This window comes from Paramormyrops kingsleyae, chromosome 8 (genome assembly GCF_048594095.1).
Source record: "Paramormyrops kingsleyae isolate MSU_618 chromosome 8, PKINGS_0.4, whole genome shotgun sequence".
Lineage (NCBI taxonomy): Eukaryota > Metazoa > Chordata > Actinopteri > Osteoglossiformes > Mormyridae > Paramormyrops > Paramormyrops kingsleyae.
In genome coordinates this window covers 20537157-20554545 of record NC_132804.1, presented here as the reverse complement: position 1 = coordinate 20554545, position 17389 = coordinate 20537157, and the positions used below count along the sequence as shown (strand labels likewise).

The 17389-nt window shown below is 38.2% G+C and overlaps 1 protein-coding gene across 2 annotated transcripts; it reads left to right on the top strand.

Moving 5' to 3' along the window:
- Nucleotides 1-959: 959 nt before the first annotated feature.
- rspo4 (R-spondin 4) lies at nt 960-16998 on the top strand. 2 transcript variants are annotated; one of them, XM_023795269.1, is made up of 5 exons: nt 960-1180; nt 5376-5480; nt 6662-6799; nt 10381-10545; nt 16169-16998. In XM_023795269.1, exons 1-5 carry the CDS (start codon nt 1099-1101, stop codon nt 16321-16323), a joined length of 645 nt encoding a protein of 214 aa, XP_023651037.1. In that variant the 5' UTR covers nt 960-1098; the 3' UTR covers nt 16324-16998. The 2 variants fall into 2 exon arrangements, with proteins under 2 accessions (XP_023651037.1, XP_023651036.1); XM_023795268.2 differs by having other exon boundaries at nt 961-1180; nt 5376-5564.
- Nucleotides 16999-17389: the final 391 nt, after the last annotated feature.

The following is a 17389-nucleotide window of genomic DNA, read 5'->3' as shown; positions in this document are numbered from 1 at the left end:
ATGTCACCCTGTCACATATGGGTTAAATGCAGAGGACACATTTTGTTGTTGTGCTCTGTGGTGTGTCAGCAATGACAATTAATCACTTACAAAAATTAAATACACAAACCATAGTTTGTAAATTGTTTTCCAACATATTCAATTAATAAAACCATTCGAAGAAGGTTCAGACATCCGTCTGAATCGAACCAAGAACCAACAGAAACTGTTGAATGTTAAAATGATTCCACTCAGTGGCACTAAAAAAACTGGAACATAATTTCATTGGTCTGGGTTGGGGGCCCATTGTGATTCATTGGGTCCAAAATCTCTAGCGGCACACCTGCTTAAAAAAAAACTAATATGGGGAAACTAGGAATATTGTCATACATCTTTAATGCTTATTTACCAAAGTAAATTCAAGACAGGAATCAAGAGAATATGTTAAATCAAAACCTGTAGTCTTCACTGTATAAAAAAAAACTGATGGAAAATATTATTGCCACTTTAAGCTATAATTTACAGCAGGATTGATTTATTTCAAGACACTGAAATAAATATGTTGGTGATTTCAAGACTGACGATTTATTTATATCACATTTTATATGTATATAAATATACAATAATTAAACAAATCATGTCATGAAGAACATAACGAGGAACGAAAATACTAAAATGTTACAATTAAAAACAACAAGCGTTAGAATAATAATAAAAAAAAATTACGTTCATTAAGTGCGAAGACACGGAAACACATGAGTGGTGTAAACAACATGTGTTGTTTACAAGACACGTGTTAATTTGCAGATGCCCAATGAAACGTTGGGGTACCTAGCTGACTAACCCGATTGTAATTACAGCATTCTTGTAATCCGACCCTAACCAGACTTTACCGCGATCTTGACGACTCAAGATCTGAAAGGGTTAAATACTGTGCGTGATGTAAGTTGAAACTTTTTTGTGACTTTTTTCCACGGCTATTTAACCAGGACTTTCCTAAAAGGACAAGACAAGACAAGGGAGAGTAATACATCTCATACAGATTTAGGAGGAACAGACTTGTCCTGAAATCTTCTCAGATGTCACGGAACCTGCTTTGAGCGGTTGTCGTCTGCCCAGATGCATTTGCGACTCCTTGTCATATTAACTCTGATCAGCAATGCAATGATGATGTTAACTCCGACGGCGAGAAAAGACAGTGGTAAGAATACAAATATACGCATGCATTAAGTCAAAGGCGTAATTAAGTAGTTATGTCATGTGCGCGATTAAGTTTATTCGACTTTAATGTACTCGTTCGATTGCAGATTTTCAACTGCATCAGAGACGTGTACTTGACATCATGTAGTTTTTAATTTGAATATCTTTCCCCTTACGTACTTTATGTTCGTTTTATAATTTATATTAGGTAGATCAAGGTAATAGGTAGATTCAGATAATATCCAATTTTATTATTTTAATCAACAACAGAACGTAATAAGAAGAACAACATTATTATTGACTACAACAACAGCAATAATAATAACAACAACTATTACAACAACAATAACAACAATAATGTGCTATTCAGTGATATTAATATTATTATATACTATACTATAAATGTTACTTTGTGCATGTTTGATTAGGTCCATAACTAAAAATTAAACTGGCTGTTAGTTGATACTTTTGCAATTTACTTGGTAGGCCTTCTTGATTTATCATCATATGGTGGAACGATTATATTCAGAAGCAGACTTCCTATAAAATACAAAATGCTATTTCTATAACAAAATACTTCATGTTTTAGTATTACTATGAAATTCAAATTCACTGAAGTAATGCGTAGTGAATAAGCATGGCTGAAATGTTAATCCCAATAAAAGAATAGAGAATATAATCATTCCGTTACTATTAACTTTTATTATGTATTTTATTATTCCAAAGCAGTTTATCCAATGATTTATTTATAAATGATGATACTGTATCAAAAACACAGGAATCATTTCATTTTAGAGATTGTATATTTGGAAATATGATGAACTCGAATAGGACTCTTGATGTACCCCATTGATTGGATTGGTTTAACTGAGTGTTGTCTCACTTAAAAGGACATTTTCTATCCTGATTGTTGGCCAATTTTATATTCACATTTCTTTAGTTATATAGTCTTAAAATTAAATTATTTAAATACATTTTGTTGGATTCTGATAAATATCCTGTGGTTAATGCGGCAAGATCTGACTCTTTTAAATCCATACTGACTATCTGTTTAAAAGGGGCACTATCTCTGACTGAATTGCAGCCTATACATAACTCCACCTGATATGAAAATAAATCCTGGTGATCTATTGCTTGCAGAACCAGTTTTATTGTTCTTCTTCATGGATTGGCATTACTTTAGTTGATATCTAGTCTTTGTTAGTATTCCAATCTATAGCAATTTTTGGCATAAAAAATAGCTAAAGACATGAATAATAAGTCTTGTTTTATTTAAAACATTTGGAGAAATACCAATATATTGCCAGTTGTATTTTTTAACATCATATTTGCCAAGTGATTTAGTTTGTCAGCTATACTAAGCAAATATTCTAAGCATGGAAGTCTAAACCAGTGGAGGAAAGGTCTTTACACTGGGTCTCTTCAACAAAAACCTCCACAAAACACTGTTTTGCTCTGCGCAAAACATGTATTATTTATGGTCTAGATCACAATTTAGGTGAACCAGGAAATAAATTTCAAAAAGACTTGTCACTTATGACAATTAAGTAAAAGCTGTGGGCATCAAACAAATGTTTATCACTGAGAAAAACCTGCGTGTTGCTGATTAGGTCAGGACCCCTGGACGCCACATGTGGCACCGTAAACACACCCAATCTACATTGTGTCGTATGCAATGTGAAATGTTTCCATCATGAGATTACAATGAAATCAGGATAATACCTATTTTACCTTGTCTATGACATGCATTTTTATTGAAATTTTGGTAAACATTTGTGCATTTTAGAGATTTTGGACCTTTTGTACATTTTAAGTATAGCAATAAGTACTCTCTTTTTTTGCCGCAAACTTGTTACGTTATGTTATGCTACGTTAGCATAAAGTACAATTGTATAGTGAAAGATAAATTTGTCCAATTCATTTCACGGTCATGTACCAGAGTTATGATTATGTTGTAGTTGACTTGTTAATGTTGATTAATCGCTAACTAGAAGGGCATGACTGGTACGTTATAACACTAACAAAGCCTCCCCCTGTATGGCAGATGGTTTGATGAACTGACATTATTTTTCTCATATGCTTCTTGGTCATTTGCTGAACCTTGCTAGCATCTCCTAGCAAATACCAGAGGGTTACATTCATTTTAATTGTCCTAAGATGGGGTTTGGTGTTTTGGAAACATGTTGACTATATGCATTTAGGTAGACAAATGGACAATGTTTTTTTTTTTTATGTTTGCCCTTAAACCACGGGTTGTAGCAGCCCTTGTTTCACTCGTGAATGCTTGAGTATAACGCTATGGTGTAGCAGTTAATCATATTATTCATATATAGCGATGATGTGTCGTACTGGTGGAAACATCACTAAATGGTCATCATCAAAGTCACCCCATGAAAGAAGACATCTCCAACCCCACTCAAAGCAAGCGCTGCGCTCAGTTGTCAGGGATTGAAACATCTAGTCCTGTTAAGCAAACTACTGTAACTCAGAAAGGTTCAGAATGAAGGTAGATATGTATAAATGTACCACAATAGCTGTTAGAATAGTATTATATTTAGGTACATTTAATAAAAACACAAAAGATGTCCAAGTAGTTTTTTTTTTTGCTGTAGTTTGTGTGATCTTTCTTGTCCATTTCCAAAATTTCACAATATCTAGCATTTATTATTTTTTACAAATAAACATGTAGGCTTGCACATCATCGACAGTAAAGATGTCAGCAGTCACGTTAGTCCATTTCTGTTGCTCAACACTTGTTTTTGTCTTTTTAATTCTTATACTGCTGTGTTAAATCAAGGCAGAAGAAGCTCTGACTGCATTTGATTTGCGAGGAACCCACCGGTGTTTAGCCTCTGCTGAGTGCATGGGAGGTGATGCAGCATATTTTTATGCCAACATAACTTGAAGGGGATCACTGCCCTGAAAGAGAATGACTATTGATGGGTGCTTGAGTCAACATATAAGTTATTTTCGGACTTTTTTGTGTGTTGAAAGGTTGAAAGTTGATGCTTATCAGCCCAATTCATATAGTGTCGTCATGAACACATAAAACTAGCTGCCAGGGGAAGCCATAGGCAAGCTAAAGTACCCAGCAATGAGTTCCTCATTCTCGTATTGTCATAGATTTACAAGTAGTAGTTCAATAAACTTACTGAACTTCCATTGCATGCGGACCGAAAACAAATACCACCTTATATGTATTTTGCGATGAACTCTGGGCTTACAGCATAAGCAGTTGCAGACTTCATAAAAAAAAGTCTTGATCTTCTAACCACTTATCCACTTCAGGCTCTTGGGGGGCCTGAAGTCCGTCCCGGGCAGCATATCGATCAAGGCAGAGCAACACGCTGGATGAGATGATTTGTCCGGTTCAATACAGTTTGTTCTACAAATTGTCATGCTGAGTTTCTGTGAGCGACACATTTTCTCAGCTGTCTGAGGAGTTTCCCCACCTCGCACGTTATACTTGTACCGCGTTACCCATGTGTGAATAATTCAAATGTTAGTTATTGTACAGTGTAATTTATTGTTTGTACAGTGTCATTTATTGCCTGTGTACTAGGGAGTCTCAAGCAGCCGGAACCAAATTCCTTGTGTGTCCCAGCACACTTGGCAAATAAAGCTGATTCTGATTCTGATTCTGAGAAATCAGCGTCTGTGATTATCCTTCACAGTGGTGTCTGCTGCAGCCTGATCTTAGGCCTGAGACTTGTGTTGGTTTGATACACTCACATTACCTGTTTGCCAAAGCCCCCCCCCCCCCCCAGCATTCAGAAAGGTTATGGTTTCACTTAATCATCTGCAAAGAGGTCAGTTCTTTCTCATCTTTGCACTTAGTGGCTGGAGGGAGCAGCATTCTTGTGGCAAGACCGCTGTACCTCTTGTGCATTTGCCCTGATATGGGCGTGCAGCGGTTGGGAACTGCGTCTCATTTTGCACAATTCTGAGATGAAACAGAAGAAAACAAAATGAAAATTAAAAACATAACTAACAAAGTAACAAACAAAAAAGTCCAAACTGTAGAGTCTAAAAAACAGATTACAGCTCCCTTGATGGCAGAGACACCACCTGTCTGCATGAAAATCCCTTCTACGCAGAATGAGCAGATGAAAATGACAGATTAGTAGTTACAGTCACTATGAAGACGTTTTTAATGTAGGTGAGGCTAATGTGCTGTTGCGTCTTTGTCTGCGCAGGCATCAAGGACGCTTCTGAGGTTTGCAGGAACTGTCAGGAGTGCTCGCATGATAACGGCTGCCTGCGCTGCCCAGAGAAGCTGTTCCTGTTCCTCCGGCGAGAGGGTGTGTGGCACCACGGCTCCTGCCTGCACTCCTGTCCAGCGGGACACTATGGCGTGCGCGGCCGGGGCGTGAACCGCTGCATGAGTGAGTCTCTGCGCGGGTTAAGCTTGTCTCTTTCAGCATCCAGGAAACATTATATACAGCACGGTGCAAAAGTCTTAGGCAGTCAAGGGAAATGTTTAAAGCTATTTTTTGGGGTAGTAAGTGTGTATGTGCTCAGAACAAAAAACACAGTTTAACACTGGAACATATGCAAGTTAAGTGAAGCACAATAAAAACTAAGAGTTTCTTCTGTTCTCTAAGAAGTTTCTGATATGTAGTTGGATGGCTAGATGAACACCACTTCAGTTCCCCAAAGCTCTCCTCAGCTGCTATAGGTTTTTTTTTTTTTATTTCACTAGCCTTTAATTACTTGATTTAATTTGTTTAAAAAGTCAATGAAGTATTGATTAGCCATACCAGGGTTGGTAGTACAATACATGGGTATATTGGGTGGTCACTGGGTGGTCAACTCCCCACAGCCCCAGGAGTGTTTGCTGACCGTGCTCTCAGATCTCAGACTCCAGACTTTCCTCCCTTCTACATTGCTTTGGACAGAAGCATCCGCTAAATGAATAAATGTGTATGTGCGTGTGTGTGTGTGTGTGTGTGTGTATAACAAATGCTTTCTGCATTAATGGTGCCTTTAACCATCAAAAGCATAAAATCAGGTACCCATTACTGTGAAACACTTCAGAAACCATTGCACAATTACTGAATTTATTATCACGATAAATACGCAGTGTGTGTTACTTTCAAACATAAATCAACCCATTATTTACTGGAGAAAGACTTGTAAGAAAATGGTCTTCTGGAGTCCTGGCAATATAGGGTATCCTTGGCTAGTATTACGAAGGTCAGCCAGACTTCCCATAAAAGTTTTCAACATATGACAATACAAATGTGGCTACAAATCACTGTAAGTCATTCACGATTGTACTTAGGTCTAAAACATTGTAGCATGTGATGTGACCAGCCATACATGTCCATAAACAAGTTCTATATGCACAAAGACTTATGAAAAGTATTCTTAGGACTTTGTGTTGGCATGAGATGAAATGCTTCTTAATGTTCTTCTGGTAAATACCGTATATGGAGCTTGTATGCAGCTCAGTATTAATAAATTCTTCTCGGTTTCCCAGAATGCAAAGCCCCCAGTTGCGATTCGTGCTTCAGCAGAGACTTCTGCACAAAATGCAAACCAGGGTTCCAGCTGTTTAAAGGAAAGTGCTTGCACAACTGTCCAGAAGACACATATCCAGATTTAACAGACTGCTTAGGTAAGTCTTTCAACCAAAATTTACTTTCAGGAAGTTAATCTTCTGTGATCCAAGAACATTTATGAAAACCTGCTGGACACTGTACTGTTACCATGCCTGTATTGATTTCTCTAACTGCTTCAAGGGCCATTAGGGTTTTGTATGCATGTTGTCTATCCATTTCAGTGCTTTATAGGGCAGCCAGCATATTTATATGTCGGTATAGATAAGTATAGATCTTACAACTCAATACACTTGGTACGCTTTCAACTCAGATACCTGTCAGAAAACTTATGGTAGTCTTCATTAAATCTGTTGTCCCACATGGATTCTATCTGAATCCCCTGAACTTTTACAGTATCTGCTTGATATTAACCGTACATGATACCACTTAGTAACACATGTATCATCAGTAAGTAACATTTCAAACATCCTTGCACACATCATTTATGTTGATAAAGAAGAGTCTGGACTTCACTCCGTTGTAATTTAATCTTTATTCTTTCAGTGGTTAGTGTTTGGTGTATCCCCAGGGTTGGGAAGGAGCCCATCTGTGTTTGTGAAGACTTCCTGTGGGTTTCCTTCAAGGTCTCTCCCTGCTGTTTAGGTGGAACGTCTGTTCTGTATGCCTTGGTGGGTGAGGAGACCCAGAATTGGAATTCTTTTCACTCAGCCTTCTTGGGATTGTATGGGCTATTTGTTGCTGCGTCAATATTAATTTCCAGCGTGCTTTATATTTTGAGCCCACATACAATACTGTGCAAAAGTCTAAGGCAGTCAAAAGAAATGCTTAAAGCTATTTATCTGGGTAGCACATGCACTTTTTGATCAAAACAAAACAAAACAAAAAAACAGTTTAGCTAATGCTAAACTGATGGTAATGCAAATTAAGAGTAACACAATAACAACTATTAAGAATTGCTTCTGTTCTCCAAAAAGTTACTGATATCTTGTCAGCCGGCTAGACAAGTTCCCAAATCTCTCCTCAGGGGCGCCTCAGCCATTCTGTGTATTTATTACATTTCACCACCAGCTTACTTAATTAATTAATTAAATTATTAAAATAAGTAATTGAGATATTGATTAGCTATAGAAGGTGTGCTGAAAACGCATGGGTTTATTGGATGGCTGCTGAAAATACTGGGGTGATTTTAGCGGAGGTTTTAGCAGGGCTAATGCAGACATAGTTTTACACCAACATTAAGATCATTTAAACAGTATTTTCTTTGGCTGCCTAAGACTTTTGCACAGTGCTGTAGATTCCAGTTTACTGTAAATGTAAGTATTTATTTTAAGCGATCTTTATGATAAAATGATGCGCAGAGGAAAATAAATTTATGCTGCCATTAGTATGGCTAATGTGCACTTTAGGGTGCCCATTCCGCCGTGTTCCAATACTTATGCAACGCATGGTAAGACTAGAATCTCTCCCAGGAAGCAGAGAACGGGGCACACAGTCCACCAAGGCAGCACAGACTGTAATTTAGAGACACCAGTCCACCTAAACCGCAAGTCTTTGGGCTGTGGGAAGAAACAGAGTAGCTGGAAGCAGCCCGAGCATGAAGAAGACACCATCTCTGATGTTAAATGTAAATGATATTATATAAAAGTATATAACCACTACAGCATAGTAGAATGGGTTGCTTCTTTAAACAGAAGCATCAAACAAAATACACAATTTTTATTTGGAGATTTTGTGTTGATAGTACATAACTGTAAATTCCCTTCAGTCAGCCCGAGTATGACATGCATGAAGGAGAAGTGAATGAAATCCATGGAAATATATTCCCCTTAATTACAATTCAAGTAAGGGAATTATTGTGACTTCTCGTAATTCTTCTGACACTTCACAATGACTATGGAGACAGTGTAAACCTATGATTACAACTGAATCTATAACAACTGATGTGATGAGATTGTAAATAATCGCTTTTACAAATTTATACAGTTATAATTTCCTGGAGGAGTTTGGAATTAAGTCCCTTTAAAGATACAACAGGATGACCTTCCTGAAATTTAATCCATCAACATTTTAGGGTGCAAGTCAGTCTCTTTAACCATTTTGTATCTACCCCCTCCCCCACCCAAACAAACAAACAAACAAACAAAAGTATGTATGGCATTGCTGTTTCAGTTCATTTCAGAATATCTGGGTTTTAAATGCATGCAAATCATTCTGATTGCAGTCACCTGACAGTCACAAAGGTGTGGCTGATAAAAGCGGTCAGGTATGCACGTCCATGCCTCACCCTGTTAGCGATGCACAATGCGGCAGATTTAGCAGGAGTCAGGGCACTAAACAAAGGGCGCCGGCGAACAATCAAAGTGGAAGGCAGAAAGCCATCGTCCTGGGGCAAGAGCGTGCCCGGCGCTAAATGAGCTGCAGCTGGACGCGGAATACAAGGCAGCTGAGGCTTCAATGCATTGCAGCTGTCTGAGTACTCCTCACCGAGATAAGACCCCGGCCAAAAAAAAGAAAGATGACCAAATACTAGCAGGAAGGGAGAGGTGAGCCAATGAGGCAAAGCTCGAGTTTTCTCCCAAGAACTGACACGCTAAGTTGCAGTACTTAGTGCCGCTTCCAATTTCAGTTAATTTCCTACTGAGCACTTAATTGCTTAAACTCATTCTTTCCGTTTCCATTAATTCGCGTATTGTTTGCAAATGTCAGACCTCTCAGGTCCTTTCAGTTATATTTTTTTAGCTATTTGTCTGTTTATCATTAAAGGTCAAATCACTTTTCAGTCAACCCGGGGGGGGGGCAAAAATATTCTACCAGAACATGTCGTTCTGCACGGTTTTGAAATTGTCAGAGATTTCTATTGAAAGAGGTCAAGTGGATTCTTTGAAACACATTTTTCTATAATTGTGTAACTTAATTGCTCAGCCAAATGATTCCTTTGTTCAGAGGCATGTGACAATCTACTTGTGAAATGTGCTGTAACAAACACATTTGAACATTTATACGATATAAATCACCATCTTTTTAGGAAACAATCTACTAGTTACATATGATTGACAATCTGTAAACATTGTAGTGGCTAAACACTATATACTGTTGCTATATTTGCATATGTTTTTCAAAATATTTGTGACAAGAGAAATGAGATTCAAAATTGAGTGAGATTAGTGTGTGCTGTTAGTCATGGCCTCATTTAACTCAATTTGCATCCAGTAAAGTAACCAATGAGAAGTAGACTATGATCTCCTTAACAGCAAGTTATATCCATTTATAAGTTGATCATTGTTTGCAAAATATATGTGTTTGGACTACAATTTACTCTTCAATCAGCCATAAAATAATGTTACCCATTGGTTTCTGTTATCTACAACTTAGTGAAGGATTAAAATGTCTGTTTTATGTTTGTATCTCAACTCAAAAAATGCTTCACTGGGGCCTGTCCTCGGCTTCAGCCTATGACCTACATATTATGAATCAATATCCTTAATCAGTACTCCACCTGCTGGCCATCATGTGAATACGAAAACATCCAGAGAAACTCTAGTCTGAAGTGCAGAACACCTATGAAAATGAAATCAGACATATATTAAATACATTAGGCATCGATTGGGTTGTGTTAACAATAACAATTCTCTTTTAGAGGACTGTCAGTTGCAGCCTTGGAGCGAATGGACTGCCTGCAGACGAAAAGGTTTGAGCTGTGGCTACAGGTGGGGGAGGCAGAGCAGGAGCAGGCAAAAGTCACCCCTCTGTCCAGCTCAGAGTGAAAATAGGAAATGTCCGATGCAAAAGAGATGCCCGGGAGGTAAGCTGAAGCCCAGAGCCTTCGGGCCATTAGCGGATAGTGTTTGGCATAAAGAAGCATGTATTCTGCAATCAAGCTTGACACATGCACTAGTTGTTGGCTGGTTTTACCTGAATCGACAGTGTGTATCATGTTATGTAAGGAGCTCTGCTTTTCCAGTTCTCACAGATCGATATTATGTTGCATTGAAATATTCAGTGGGAAAAGTGGGGAAACGGTAACTTGCAGCACAACAAGGGCGACCCTCTCTGTCTACGTTTGGGTAGCAGAAGCCTATTAACCATCTACTTTTCCTCTTCTGTGATAGTTATAATCTGTCGAAAAACACATTATCTTCAAAGGGCACTTTCGAGATGCGTACACGTTCAGAGGAAGATGACTTACAAAATATCGTCACCATGAGACTGGGTACATTGCGTTTCATGTAGCGCCATAAAATAAACTTAAGTAAAAACATCTATTTATTGCTCAATTCTGCAAAGTCAGTGGTAAAAATATGCATCAACAATGCACTTAGTCTTCATGAATCTTCATGATTCAGATATGAACTACTATAAATAACTCAAAGATCTTTTAATTTACTCATAAGAGCAGTTAGAAAAAACTATTGGCAGGGGCGTAGTAGGGGCATGGGTAGCCTGGCAGATTTGCGCACCTCAAACGGGTCCTTGAATATGTAAAATTGGGTGGGGGCCCAAGATGATATTTTGTCAGGGTGCCCAAAAATTCTAGCTATGCCCTTGACTATTTACCTATCACCTAAGTTCTCTCCTGCCTCTGATCAGATAAGCGTAGTAATGTAACACAAACCTTATGTCATTTTGTCTAGATCCCAAACCAAAACACGATTCTGTGAGCAACAGCAGTATATATGCATTAAATTGCAATATAAACAATTTAAATATAAAATATTACCCTGTTCATGTCTTTAAAAAAGCCAAATATATCGCAAATCACACTTTGTATACTTGTGTACAAAACAACATAGAATCAGAAAACATAATCGCTCTAACTGCCAAGTTACTAATCCGCAATGAAACATTTTGGATCTGTACTGAAAAATAGTTTGTTTTAATTTGAACATTGCAATTAGTTGCTTTTATCTAGCTTGTATGAAAACAACTTAGATTTTCCTGGAATCATGCTTACTACCTGCTAACTCGGGCTATGAATCCACATTCATCCACTTTTATCCCTCCTTCCATTCCATATATAAAATATTTCCCATCCTTATCAAAGATGAATGTTTTTTGCTAAATGTTTGCAATGTTTGCATGTAATTAATTATTGAATATTGCTGCTGTATTTTGTGTTTTCTGATTCTAGTGCAGTGATAGGTGTTGTGTTCATACATGAAATCAAGAATCTGAACTTTAGCTAACATACTTACTGGGGTGAGAAGTACAGAAGATCATCTTTTACATATTATATGCCTCTATGGACTGTCAAACTGCTGCTTTGCATGTTTAGCTTTTGCTGAAAGAAAATTCATTAATACAATACTTGCTGTAGTTAATATATATTCCATATTTTTTCTATCCTCAGATGTTTCACAATATGTTTTTAGTAATATATTTTGCAGCTTCCAAATAGGGCGAAATTTACTTTGGCGTTTTAACCATTGCGGCATACTAACAATATTTTTTTGTTTTCCTCAAAGTATAACAGGAAACAAAACCTCTCAGCAGCAGCACCAAAGAATCACTGACTCAAAATTGCTTTAAAACAGTGTCATTGAAGGAAAATTTATGTGTTATCCTGATACTGAAATATCTGAAAGGTCTTACACATCAAAGCAATCAACTGATTGAACTTCAATGCATATTTATGCCAGCTGTATTTAAGTACCCAAGTAGATAATTGCTGTGCATAAAATGAGATACGTTGAAGCTGTAATTTTAGTACCACATAGAGCTTATTTGACCTCCTTGCTTAATGTATTAAATGCACATACATAACTGAACTACTGTTTAGTCCATGTGGCTTGTGATGAGCTGCTTTGTATTACTAAATTTAATTTATTTTGGTCAAATTTGTCCAAAACATTGTGTCCGAAACATTATTTACTCGCTGTAAGGAAAACTGTGGTTTAATAATTCAGCAGCAGTTGTTACCTTGAAGCACTCGTTTACAAAAACAGTTCCAATGTATCTTCAGTCTTAGCCTGTAGAAATAACAGAAATGTGTCGGATTTTTTATGTTGCATGAAAATAATGTTGCAGAGAAAGTAATATGATAAAAACCTATAATGGACTGGCGCCCTCTGTAGGCTGTACTGTGCTGTACACCATATGCCTCTTTAGTTCGGCCCCTGGTTACTGGAACGCTGATGGTACCAGTCCTTCAAAAAAAAAAAAAAAAAAACACACAGATGGTTGTGCTCTTAGCTCTGATGCCACACTGGTGTTAATTGCTAATGAAGCAAAGTCATCATCACACCAAAGTCGTCATTTAGGCCGTTGATTTTAATAGCGTGGCATACTGCCTCTACGCTCGTTTAATGGTGCACGGTGCTATTTGTGGGCTTGCATGTCAGCGCCTTGTTATGCCTCGTAACAGTCAAAGGGCCACTGTGAGCCTTCAGCCCGTCCGCGCTGCGGGCGGATCTTTCTGGAACTGCCGAGCAGATGGGAAATAGGCTCAGTGTGTGGCCCTGCGCGGGTTACGACTCTTTCCGTGATCGGAAGGTTGCTGATTCGAATCTCATGACTGGCAGAGTGATGTCACCGTTGGGCGTTGAGCAAGACTCTTAATCCCAAAGGCTCCAGGGACATTGTTTGATGCCACACTCTGATCCTCATTTGTATGTCGTCGTCTAATAAATAAGATAAAAAAAAAAACCTTTCTAGAAGCATCTCTTTTGATAACCAAAGTCATGACAACCCCCTCCCCATATCACCATTAAAAAAAGACAAAAAAGGCTTTCTGGCGTACCCAAACTAATATCATACAGTCTTTGTTTCGAAGTCATTAAAAGGTTTCAGAGGAAAGCAGCTTCATCCCAGAAATGGGTTGGCTGTTTGTGAAGAGGCTTGTAACTGATACTCCACAGACTCGAATCTTGGCCCATGTGTTTTGACAGGGTGAGCGTACATCAGAAACAGATTTGTCCCGGTCTACATATGTGACCGCATGAAAAGACGGATGGCTATTATTTAATTTGGAGCTGTCCATCAAGCGTCATCCGGCATCAAAGCGGAGCAGCTACTTTTAGTTGCTGAAATGAAGTGTTTCTTTTTCCTCCCGCTCATACGGTTTCCGGCATATCATCAGAGGGCGGTAAATCATGTGACTTGGCCAGAATGACAACGAGAAAAGATTAAAAAAAAAAGGTCAACGCAGTATGTGAACTTTAAATTCAAAAATGGCTAAAATAGATTTTAACCCAGTCAAAGCCATATAAAATTATTTACTTCCTTTTGTTGGTGAAGTTTATTACCATGTTTTATGTATATATTTATTGAATAAAACATCTACTCAAATACATCCCAACAGTCTGTGAACATATGTTCCTTCCAGCCGAAAACTCTAATTTTGAATAACCAAATCAATAGCAGAAACCAAAATATTTTATTGAAATGAAAACCATGTGGAATAAATTGCTTTCTTCAACTACAGTTCTCTAGAATATCAGTTTAACTGATGCAAAGTTGCAGTGTATGTCCAGTATGTTTTTTTTTTTTTTCCAATTCCAAATCAACAATAAATTTTGCTGAAGAAAATGACGCAGCCATGGTCTGAAAAGGCACATGTGGCCTGGGAATTCATCAAAAAGAGCATTTCCAAGCGTGCAGGACTTTTACCGCTCGCATCACGCTAGCTGCATGCTCTGTGCGACGGCTTTGCTGTAATTTTAATGTGCAGGATTACATATCTGCAGGGGCACAAGCTGTTCAGTAAAACAACACGATTCATTTACACAGAGATTACGAGCTCGTTTGGATCAAACGGATTTGGGGTCCTCTGCAAGTGTTTGCGTTTTCAGGCTGAGGGAACCGGTATGGCTGGATAGCTGGCTCTCTTTGGACCTCCAGAGAAGCGCCAGTGGGATGTGGGGTCACGCTCCTCATGCATGTGCTGCTTCTCCTTTCTGCTGTCAGTCTTATTTACATTTTCATGTTTTTATCTTGTTTCTCTCAGCCTTTTTAATGGCAAAACCCCACTTTGTGTGTCTCACGGTAAAAACAAACACAGAAAAGAATGTACGTTGTATTTTTAAAGGCTTACATTCGTCATGGACACTAAAGCCAAGCCACTTGGAGCTCATTCTCTGGTCACTGCACCCTCCTGGAGTCTGGAGAGTCTCCTTTCGCTGTCTCCTCAGCACACGTAGCTTGTGTGGGTAACCTTGATGATGTACACACGCACACACACACACACGGCAGCATCTTGGATTTCCTCTTGGCAAGTGTGTGCATTCGCATTAAGCACACATAATGCGGACGATTCACGAAAATGAAAGTCCCTGACAAAGACCCCCCTGCATGGCAGAAAAAGCGGAAAACTGTACGACGACACACCAGCCTGAAGCCCAGCGTGAGGGTTGACCATTGGACACTTTCTGAGTCTCCCACTGAAGCTAATCTGGGCCCCGTCGAATGGAAAGTCTTATATCTGCCAGTCGTTCGTTAACATGAAAGGGAGCTGATCTTCAATGGGACTCCATTTATGTTTCAGGCTGGGATAATGATCAAGACAAAGAAGGAGACCAAAGGTCTTACAGCAGCGTCTGGTTGTGGACTAAATAGGACCAGTCACATTTTTTTCCCTTGTTAACTAGGCCAAAGCAAAAAGCATTTTTTATGAGCAGTGCTTATTGTTTCATTGTTTTGATGTAAAATTTAGTAACTAAAAGTGGACTGGGGGTGGGGAGACGCATCTCAAGCATAAATTTTATGTTAAGCCAGCTGTCCGAGGGAAGTTCCCGAAAAAACTTGTTACACATTTTCACCACCACTAGGGGGCAGTATGGGGAACACATTGCTGGAATGCCACGGAACAGGCAGTGCTGGGGTATCCGCCATCAGTACCCAGCCCCCTACTGCAGAGACACATTTTAGTGATGTGGCCTCATAAAGCCTACTTACAAGAAACAAACATTTAGCATGTGTATCTTTAAACAAAATACAACAAAATAAAATAAAATCCCTGAAAACACACTGAAATCTCTTTCAGTATAGAATCACTTCCTTTCTTTGGTCTGGTTTGCTTTCCTTTTAATTTCATTAAACACAAGTGACGGTTGTAGGCCAGACAGGATTATGGGAAGCGAAATATGAACTTACATATTTCAGCATTACAGTCTCAGTTGTACAGTGTATATAGCTGATGTTGCACATGGAGTTCATAAAAACAGTATTTGAGCTTCAGGTTGTCCTTCACCCACACCACAGTTAATAAGTCCCTAACAGAAACCATTCATCTGTAGCATTGAATTCATTTAAACATCTCACATTGTTTAGGTCTTGGAATTCTTTCTTTGAGACTAGAGATGAAGACAAACGCCTCTTTATTTAGTTACGATTTAATCTGGAAAACCAGGTTGTTATTAAAAACGAGAGTAAATATGAAATCACATTCCAAAATCCAGACTGTTGCGATTCAATTGTTCTCTTCTCTATAGAGCGACGGGAGGCAGAAAAGAAGTGTGAGAGAAAGACGAGGGGGAAACGGAGGAATCTATGCAAGGATGAAATGGTGACAGACGCACCAGAGGCTCCCAAAAGACACGCGCAAGGAAAGGAGGACGGCCAAGTGCAGCAGCAGATCCGACTTTGACTCACGAGACTCGTGTCGACGCGGGAATTCCATCCTGTTCACAGGAAAATGCTTGTGATGGTGAAGAAAATGAAAGATAAAAAAAAACAATAAAGAACAGATTGCCATCAGTTAAATTATCATTCTCAATTACATCTATTTATTGTATATATGAATGGCCCAGAATGCAAAGGATGTTTAGCATCAAATACAAGTGACACAAATTTAAGCTATTGCCATATGATTGTTTTTAATAATTAAAGATCTCATTGGTTTTAAAAGTGTAACACTTAGTCATAATGGTGATGCAAGGAAATAACTAGCAAATAACATGGTCACCATACACATTGATATGTTCGTACTCAAATCATTAACACTAACTTCTTCAATGCGCTGATTTGCGGATTATGGATTTTTCTCACGTGACCCTTGGTCCCCAGAAAGCAGCTGAAGTGCTTCTCTTTGAGGGTCCTCCTCTACCCCATAGCACAAATAACAGCTTTCATTTTGTATTCTCTGTTTTTGTCCAGCTACAGGCTTAGAGTGGTTCATGTTATTTTAAATATATTATAATAAAAAATTAGAAGTACTGTTACTAGGTAAAATGCATCAACAGACATTAAACAATTTTAAGATCAGAAATTATATGTAATGTTCTTTGTTGACAATAAAACAAAGAATTGCTTTTAACCTAAATTATACACATGTTGTTCTGTCCCTTTTTGTTATATTTAAATCTGGTTAAATTACTAATTTCGCAAATATTTTACTGGCCATTTGCAATCTATTCTATGTTTAACTCAAGCACTGAGAACTGGACCTTATTACTCTGTGGCTGATAATGGCAGAGAATGTTAGTGTTCATGACCAAGTAATATGTGTCCAAAAAAGACACGCCAGTGGGAATTATTAGAGTCCAATATAACTAATCCTAAGGCTGAGGCATTTATTTGAATATATACATATTTTTCAGTTTTATAAGTTTTATTAATGAAACTGTCAAGCTGAGAGTAACTGCTTGTAAAACTGGTGAAAGCTTGGACAAGATGCAGGTTATTGAAGTAAAGTCAATTTAAAATTTGAATAT